The sequence below is a fragment of the Fukomys damarensis genome, unplaced genomic scaffold (genome assembly GCF_012274545.1).
Source record: "Fukomys damarensis isolate Sample0158 unplaced genomic scaffold, DMR_v1.0_HiC HiC_scaffold_10, whole genome shotgun sequence".
Lineage (NCBI taxonomy): Eukaryota > Metazoa > Chordata > Mammalia > Rodentia > Bathyergidae > Fukomys > Fukomys damarensis.
Window position 1 is genome coordinate 30,318,849 of NW_022900922.1, and position 9,199 is coordinate 30,328,047.

The 9,199-nt window shown below is 44.3% G+C and overlaps 1 protein-coding gene across 1 annotated transcript in view; it reads left to right on the forward strand.

Moving 5' to 3' along the window:
- Positions 1 to 7,568, forward strand: part of Tfap2a (transcription factor AP-2 alpha) — a 20,326-nt gene extending 12,758 nt beyond the window's left edge. The window contains exons 6-8 of the mRNA XM_019207306.2: positions 1,885 to 2,003; positions 3,844 to 3,985; positions 5,766 to 7,568. Of these exons, the coding sequence (XP_019062851.1) occupies positions 1,885 to 2,003; positions 3,844 to 3,985; positions 5,766 to 6,054 (550 nt within the window). The 3' untranslated portion in view covers positions 6,055 to 7,568. The remainder of the gene's footprint in view (positions 1 to 1,884; positions 2,004 to 3,843; positions 3,986 to 5,765) is intronic.
- The last annotated feature ends 1,631 nt before the right edge of the window (positions 7,569 to 9,199 follow it).

Below are 9,199 nucleotides of genomic sequence, written 5' to 3' on the forward strand. Positions count from 1 at the left end.
GCGCTCTTCGCAGTCCTCGACGCGCGCTCAGTCGCGTTCGCCGGGTCCTCCGTACTCCCTCTGCGCGCACGCGCTGCGCGCTCCGCCTCGGGCTCAGTCCCGGCCTCCGCAGTAGTGGGGCGCCGTTTGGCCGTCTTTTCCCTGTCAGCGCGCGCCTTGTAAGCACAGGAGAACTTCCTCTAGGGCTTCTTGCTTTGCCTTACCACTTCGCAGTCCTCGACGCGCGCTCAGTCGCGTTCGCCGGGTCCTCCGTACTCCCTCTGCGCGCACGCGCTGCGCGCTCCGCCTCGGGCTCAGTCCCGGCCTCCGCAGTAGTGGGGCGCCGTTTGGCCGTCTTTTCCCTGTCAGCGCGCGCCTTGTAAGCACAGGAGAACTTCCTCTAGGGCTTCTTGCTTTGCCTTACCACCGGGTAGGGAGGGTCTCGACGCTGCCCAGCCGTTCTTTGTATACGGTTTTCATAGAAAAGCCTTTAGCTAAGGGGGAGACTAGTTTCCTTTCGAGGGCGTGCCCCCTGCACCCCAGCGCTGTCGCCTCCCTCCAGAAAGCGACCCCCAGTGCCGGGGCAGCAGCATGGAGGGTCCCCAGGTGCTGTGCTGTGTGCCAGGCAGCGTGCCACGCACACGTGTGTGTGTGTGTGTGTGTGTTGGGCAAAGTTGCTGCCAAAGAACGCATCGCTTACATGGGGAGGATTCTCACCCCACCAGGTGGGGATGATTCATAGCAGAGATGAGGTTTTACAGGGTCAGTGAGGGACAGACAGCACCGTCCCCAGAGCAGGCTTCCCCTGCTTTGGGTGTCCTCCCCCTGGCTTTCCCACAGCCATGTATATTGAGGGGCTTGTGTGGAACTAAGCAGCGTAAGGTGTTTATTATCCTTCTCTACCTTCTCCTCCTTAAGACCAAGAACTTCATTGTTTTGACTTTATTAATTTATCTATCCATTTATGGGCCCACAGTTCCGATCTGGTGGGCCCATCCTACATAAGTCCTGTAAGAGGCTTTTGGAAGGTTTTGACATCAGCAAATCGGATCGTTCCTTCTTCACAGTCATTTTGCTTTCTCTTTGTAATCTTTCCCTGACACAAATCTTTTTTCTGCCCTCTGCTTTTTCCTCCCCTTCCCCCACCCCCAATATTGGAGAGTGTTTACCTAGGGGAGTATAATCTAATCCACACAATTAAAGAGCACTTGAGTAGGGAATAAAATCTGAAATTAATTAATTTGCTGTTTTATTTAAACAATTTATCTTAACCACTTTCTGATTATGGGAGTCTATTTAGACATCTATTTAGAACCGCTTCTGTTGTCTCTGAATTGGGGAAATTTTGAAAGGCTGATATCAGGCTTTGACATTTCCCGTTAGACTGGTGACATGGCATGTAAACAGTTGGTGAAATGAATTTCCCACTGGGGCTACAGCAGGGCGTGAGACATGAGAGTGATGATAACTTTGGTTACTCTGAACAACCTAACAGCAGATCTGGCAAAGACAATTTAAAGACCCCACTGGGATTTGTGTGAGTATAAGAACAGAGAAAATATACAATAATCAGTTGAATTCAAGAATACCTCAAACCCTAGAGATCAGAGCCATGCTTATTTGCCTGTGGTTCTTCTTTTGAGAGTTGGGAAATCAAAACTTTCCAATCTGCCATAATAGTTGCAATAATAACTAAACATGGGTGCTTTACAGTTTAACAAGCATTTACGTCTCTGTGATCTTTCTGTACCCTTCCTTCCTAGGGTTGCCCTCCTTTAAATGTCTCAGGGTCGCACTTCTCAGTTTAAAAAAAAAAAACACATTTCAGAAAGCTTTCAAGATGTCTTTGATGCAGAGCAACCCAATGTTTTCTAAATCCTTATCTTGCATATATCTATGAAACAGGGCGAAGTCTAAAAATGGAGGAAGATCTTTAAGAGAAAAACTGGACAAAATAGGATTAAATCTGCCAGCAGGGAGACGTAAAGCTGCCAACGTTACACTGCTTACGTCACTAGTGGAGGGTAAGCGAATCCACTTGCTAACTAGAAAGGAACTGCCTTCTGGGGAAATGGATAATATTTAGTGGCCAGATGTTTGGGTATTTTGTGTCAATTGGGCAGTTTTGTTTTTCCAAAGAATATAGCCAGAAGTGAATGGAATTCTTGCGTGCCAAAAAACTCTGTGCATATACTCCTATCCTCCTTCTTCCCCTCTACCACAAAATTACACCTTTGCAACCCATTTGTGACCTAAACAGTGCACAAATTTCAGAACTGCCCATTTCCCAAGAGTTCTTTAAAGAGCTCAACAGTAAATTACTTAAGTTATTCTGACATCTGTGTTTGAGAAATGCGTGACCATTACTTCCTGAATTAATTTGGGAATCTTTGACCTGTATCCTGATTTAAGACTGTCCCCAAAAGCTCAGGGTTTTAGGCCCTTGTAGGTTTTTGTTTTCCAAATAATGCTCTCTTATCTCTTGTTTAATTGTGCTTCTCTCCTGAAAGAGAAGAAAGTAAGCTGAGATTGTTTGGATATGGAAAAGAAAAAAGAAATATAAGCATTGCAGAAAAAGTTTCTCATGGCAGTTTTTAACACACACCCACATACTCACCCTTCCAAACTCCTGGAAATAAAAAGCCAACCATGTCCTCACTCCCTGCTCTAAATAAACTGACTCTAGAATCCATTCACATTCCTGTCTCTTTAGAGTCCTATGTTTTTTTCTAATACTAAACTGTCTCAAGTTTGCGTGTTTTGGACTGAACGTATAGCTCTCTTGCATTTTTCTTTATCTCATGCTGATGGTGAAAAAGACACTTAAATTACCAGGCAGATTTAAAAACTAAACTTTGTGTTTAAAGGAGGCATTTTACCTTATTTACATCTTGCATTTGAGGAGATACATTGCAAGTGAATCCAAGTTCTGACTTTAAAAGTTACTTTTAAAAAATGCCTAAAACCACGTATTTGAGAAAGAATTGTATGAATTCTATTTGTGGATGGTGTCAAAGACACTAATATAACAGTTCTAGAAACCAGCAATTGTTCAGTGCCAGAAACTCAACTATGATAGCATTATATTAAAATTATAACAGCACGCAGACGAACCTCTATTCATACCCCAAAAGAGTCATCGGCCATGATGGCTTAGGGTGTAGGGAGAGTTGGCCTGGATCTGGGGGTTGAGTGCTGTAGCAGGCAGGCAGTTTCTGGAGAACTGTTATTGTTTGTGATCCGCTCCATTTTATGGAAACAAGCTCTGCGGAGAGGGCTTTGATGCTCTAATTGACGCATGCGTTCTTCCGGAGCTGGAGCTAATGGCAGGAAGCCCTGCAGTAAAAACCAACTGGTTCAGGAAATTAAAACCAAAGATTCGAAAATCAACAACACAGACAGACTCAGTGGAGTGACCCTCAAATCCTCTTGGTTAATCGGTTTGGATGAACAGATAATTATATGTGATCGAGTTAAAATGTAAACTCTCAGTGGTTCCCCGGTAGAAAAGCTCAAGGCGTAATCACGAATTTCATCTATGTGTGTGTTGGAAGGTGTGAGGTTGGAATACAGAACCATTTTAGGAGAGAAGGTGGGAAATAGTCAGGTCAGTGGATGGGAGTGGAGGTTGGTGGGTGAGATTCACATTTTCAAAACATCTTGGCCTTTTGGGACAAGAGGTCATTTTTATTGATGAGCGCACTCAGATCCCTTAGAGGAGGAAATAAAATGGCTGGGCCAAGAAAACAAGTAGTTTGTGTTTCCTCCCACTTCTGGGCTAAGAAAATAAGGGAGTTGGGCACAGAGAGGAAGTTTTGATCCTAGTGCTCTTCATTCTCTTGCCCTCCCTCCTCCTCTTGCCAGGAGAAGCTGTCCATCTAGCCAGGGACTTTGGGTACGTGTGCGAAACTGAATTTCCTGCCAAAGCAGTAGCTGAATTTCTCAACCGACAACATTCCGATCCCAATGAGCAAGTGACAAGAAAAAACATGCTCCTGGCTACAAAGTAAGGCATTTATCTCCGCGGGGTCTCTTCTGTGTCTCATTGTCAAGAGAAACAAAAATTGTTTTTTGCTCTGCTTTTTCTCCTCTTTTCCTTTTGCATGAATCAGCCCTGTTGTAAATACTCAAGTTACAACAAGATCTTGTAAACCATGATCTGTGCGAAAGGGGAAATACAGATGGGATTCTTAGTGTAGTTCCATGTCTTTCTTCTCTTCTGTCCCACTTTCTCATTTAAAAAAATATTTTAAATTACTACATATGCAAGTGAGGTGTTACAGGGGTTTGATCGAAGCTGAATGTGAGTTTGCGACCGTGTTGTTTCAGCAAGGCAGGAATCACACTCTCAAAGGGTAACTAACAGGGTTGCCCATCAGCTTTTGTCTCCTATCAATCTATTCTCCAAGGGCAAAGATTAAGCAGTGGCCTGCAAAATGTGCAAGTCAGAAGCTGGCCTAGTTTCAACTCTGATCCCTTATTCCATTTCTTGCCTTCCTTTCTCTCCCCACTTCAGAAGTGGTGTACACGTGCGTGCGCATGCACACACACACACACACACACACACACACACACACACACACGTGCACCACCACACAAGTTTTAGCCTACAGGCAAGATGTCAAATAGGTTTCAAAATGGCCCAAGTTCTATTCCCACCAGTGCCTGCACTGAATAGACTTCTCCAGGTGGTGTGTGAAAAGAAGAAAATGACTGTTTTGATATGTTTTGTGGAAATTAAAAGGCTTGTTGGGAAGCCCTTAATTATCCAAAGTCCATGTCACAGAAGGGCATAGAACCAGAGGGTGGAAGCTTCTGGCCTGGAGACATGAGTGGCCTTGGCGGAAGAGGCTGGCCCAGGCTTCTCACTCTTTGGTTCCCACCCCACCCCATCCCCCAGGCCGGGCTGCAGCTGCCTAGGGAAGGTCCCTGCCAGTCCTTGCTTTCAGGCTGGGACAGAGCAGCCTGTGTGCTAGCCTCATCTGCCCAGATTTCTGACTTTTCAAGACTCTTTGTCAAGTTTTAGTTTTCCTCCCTTCCCTTGGCTTCTTCCTAAATGCAGCCATATTCACAATTTCCCTAAAGACTTTTTATTTGGGTGAGTGGAGGAAAAGAGAGGAAATGGGAAATTTAAAAATCTATTTCTTCTTCCCCTAAACCACCTTGAATTATCTCCAAGAATGGGTTCACCCCTCCCCATTTTTTTTAAAAGTCAGAATAGTCCCAAGCAAAGTTTTCCCTTTCTTTATTTGATTGGAAGGTGAATGGGTGGAGACTTCACAAACTGCTTCCAAGGGCTGTCTCTCTAGAGGAGCAGGGCAGAGTCTGTATGGCCTTTCGGAAAGGAAGGATGTGGTTGTACCCATCAGCCAGAGACATGTGTTTCTGACTTCTGGTCTAACTTGCCTTTCTTTGTCATGCAGTGTGTGAAATGCTTTCCTTTTCATGTAGGATGTTCGGGTGAGAAATGGGGTGTGTGTAGAAATTTGTTTTATCTGAGATGAGACAGAGAGGAGAGAGAAGGGAGGGAAGAACAGAGAGAGAGAGACACAGAGAGAGAGAGAGAGAGAGGCGTTTAGGAAGGCAGGGAGAACCTGCAGTTGGGGACACAAAGGTGGTTCAGTGGACACTGCAGGCTCTCCCAGAGCGTGGCCCCCCACCTGCCAGTGGCCTCTAGCCCTGCAGTGCCCACTGGGTGGGGACAGGTAGCTTCAGGGAGTTTCCTCGCCCCTGGTACAGCCCGCAGAAAGCCTCACGTCTCCGTCTTCACCCCATTTCTGCTGCAGACAGATATGCAAAGAGTTCACCGACCTGCTGGCTCAGGACAGATCCCCCCTGGGGAACTCTCGGCCCAACCCCATCCTGGAGCCCGGCATCCAGAGCTGCTTGACACACTTCAACCTCATCTCCCACGGCTTCGGCAGCCCGGCGGTGTGTGCCGCGGTCACAGCCCTGCAGAACTATCTCACCGAGGCCCTCAAGGCCATGGACAAAATGTACCTCAGCAACAACCCCAACAGCCACACGGACAACAGCGCCAAAAGCAGTGACAAAGAGGAGAAGCACCGAAAGTGAGGCTCCTCCCTCCCCGCCCCCACCGGCAGGTGACAGCTGGGGACCAGCCACCCTTCCTCCTCCTGCTGCTGCTGCTGCTGCTTCTGCTGCTGCTGCTGTGCCGCCCTCTGGCCCCTGAGTCCTCGGGACTGCTCTCTCCACTGCCATGGGGCAGCCACTGCCGCAGACTCCGCCCCCTGCCTCGACTTACCCCCTCACCCTCTTGCAGAGCCTAAGAGAACAGAGCAGGCCGTGAAGCCAGCACAGAAAAGTTCTGTTGAGTTTGTGAATCTTTTTTTTTTAACCAACAAATCAACAACAAACATTAAAGACTTTTTTTTCTAAAAAACACAAAAAATTTAAAAAAATTATATGAGCTTCATGGGACTGAATCACCACCTTCCCTTGCATACTTCAGTTCAGATTGTAGCCATACTTTTAAAAAAGGCAAAAAGCTTAATGACATTTTTATCAGTATTGTGAATAAACTTGAACGCAAATACACGAAGTCCCATGTCGTGTCTTCAGTTGTAGAAGTTTTTCTTCTCCAAGGTAAAGCGACCAGCTTGGACTTTCTCTGGCAGCACGATTCAGTTACATAGGGGAGTCAGTATTCACAACTCTGTATATATTTATTTATGTGTAATTTAATGGGATTTGTAAATATGGTGAGTCTGTTTTAAGCCTTTTTTTTTTATTTATCTGGTGATCTCGTTTACCTCTTGTTTAGTGGGTTTTGAATCTTCCCTATTAGTTCTTTCATGTGGTTCATGGTACTTATTTAGAAATCCAAGGTTTGGGGAATTTTGTTTTTCCTCTGGGATTCATGAATTAGCCCTGTTGTAGCATGTTAAAGGCAAAAATGAAACAGCTGGACAAATAAAAGAAAGGAAAATAAAATTTTATATATAATTAGTATTACATTTAGCTTTTCATTGAACTGAAAGAAAAAAGTGACATTGGACCCTGGAAAGATTTTTAAACTTAAGCAGTTTGATAACCCTTCTATGTATTGTGGGGAGAAAACAGAAGTTTATTTTATTCTACTGTCCTTCCTTAAAAGCATCATCTGAGCAATAAATGAGTATTGTCTTTATACCAAGGGTTAGGGATTTTTCCTCTCTCTCTCTCTCTCTCTCTCTTTGTTCAAAGAACTTCAAACATGAGGGACCACCTGGTGCCCTGTATTTCCACTGGCCCTATTGGAAACAGTTCTAGTTGTATTGTATTGAGCTGTGCCGGCAGTAGTTTTCATGCCTGTCAATGTATCATAGCCCTTTGTTGCCCAGATAAATAAATATTTGATACGCTTTATGTCGATTTTTTTTATTCAGTGGCTGTCTTTACCCAGGCGTATTTTTGTTCTTGGCAGTATTTTTTATTCAGTATGGTTACAGTAATTGAGTTTAACTCTCCCTTGGCAATTGCTCCTTGCAATAAGCAGCTGAACCCATTGTTTCCCTCAAGTATAATAAAAACTTACTTTCAACTTGGAGTTCAGAGCAGGGTATCATTTAGATATTCCACTGAGTCTGTATTCAGACAAATGACACAATAAAACCCAATGTATTCTTTTGGATAAAAGATTGTTTGTACTGCTAAAGGAATGACATACTGTCTTTTCCTTACCAGAAACATTAATTTTATTATTAAAAATAAAGTTTTATTTTATTTACGTTGATCCTTTAGGTTTTCATTTGTGTTTTGGAAACCAAAATATAAAACCTCCAGAGCCAAACATTAAGAGTGCCCAGATGATGGAGAATGGAGGAACCAAAGACACCCCCCCAGCCCCATAGGTGCTTTCCAGTCTGTCTCAGAAGATAGCTGAAATTCAAATGGATAGTTCATTAGCAGAAAAAAAAAATCCCTACTTCAACCTTTACTTGTTTGTTCAGGGTTCTCTGTGGCTGAGGTATAACCATGAGCTAAACACAGCTCTACTTTTCTGGGAGGAGAAAAGGAACATTCATAGAAATTTGCATGGAACATAGAGGGCAAATTATCTCATGTTAACATTTTATCTAGAGATGAGTTTACTACTGCGCTGTTTCAAAGTGTCTCTGGAGGTAACGGAGTGCAGTGGGAAATGATGCTGACCCTTGGAGTCTTCTGCTTGCCCCCTGAAAGCCAGCTCAGCCCTTCCCTTCTCCACAGGGCTCCTCTTAGGACCTTTTAGAAACACAAAGTGGGCCAGGTGGGGGGTGCCGGTTGGGGAGAGCTGAGAAGCCGCCCACCCTCTGACTACTCCGGTCTTCCTCAGTAACCGGACTGTGTGAGCTCTGCGAAAAGGAAGGACTTCCTGTGTATAAAGATGGCGAACTCAGAGCTTTTGTAAACTGATTTGGAAATTCTTTGCTTTGGAAGTGAGGGTGGAAGATGAAGGTTGGAGGATGGCTGACTGGAAGGATTATAGGAAAGGGCTTAGCCAAAGTGTCTAGGCAGACGGGCTGGGGTGGGGTTTTAACATTTGTTCTTGGGGCTTGACAGTTCTGAAGGACCAAGGCAGCAAAGCAGTAGAGTGTCCATTTTGCTGCTCTTTGCTTTCTAATCTCCTTATGGAAGGCAGTGCAAAATCAATCTCCACAAATGAACGAGAGTTGGTGGAGTCTAAATTCTATTTTCCAAAGCCAGAGAATTCATAACAATGGTGGGTTTAAAAAATTCTAATGGAAAGTGTATTCTCAGAACGCAACGCGGCAATTGTTTTTTAAAGCGGTTATTTATTATTTCCTAGAGAGACTGGTTAACTGTAACATAGATGTAACAAAATAATGAGGCGAATGAACCCTAACTGTACATACTCCTGACAGAAATGAAATGCACACAGCATCATAGCAGGTGAAGTGAGGCATTGTCTATCAGGGCTGTTTTTCTTGGCTGCTTCTCAGATTGTGTGGGGGATCCTAACCTCAGGCACAATCGCATTCACAAACAGCCATACATTGCTGCTCTTTCTCCAACGACACATAAATACTCATTTTCAAACGAAAACGATCTTATTAAATACCATTCATTCATATCTGGATTTACAGATGCTTGTTATGTTGGAAAACCCGAACCCAATATAATCCTTGCATCCTGAGAAAGATAGAAAGGAAATAGTGGGTTAGAACATTACAAGATCATACTAAACAATGGTTTCCAAATGAAGGGAATTAGTTAT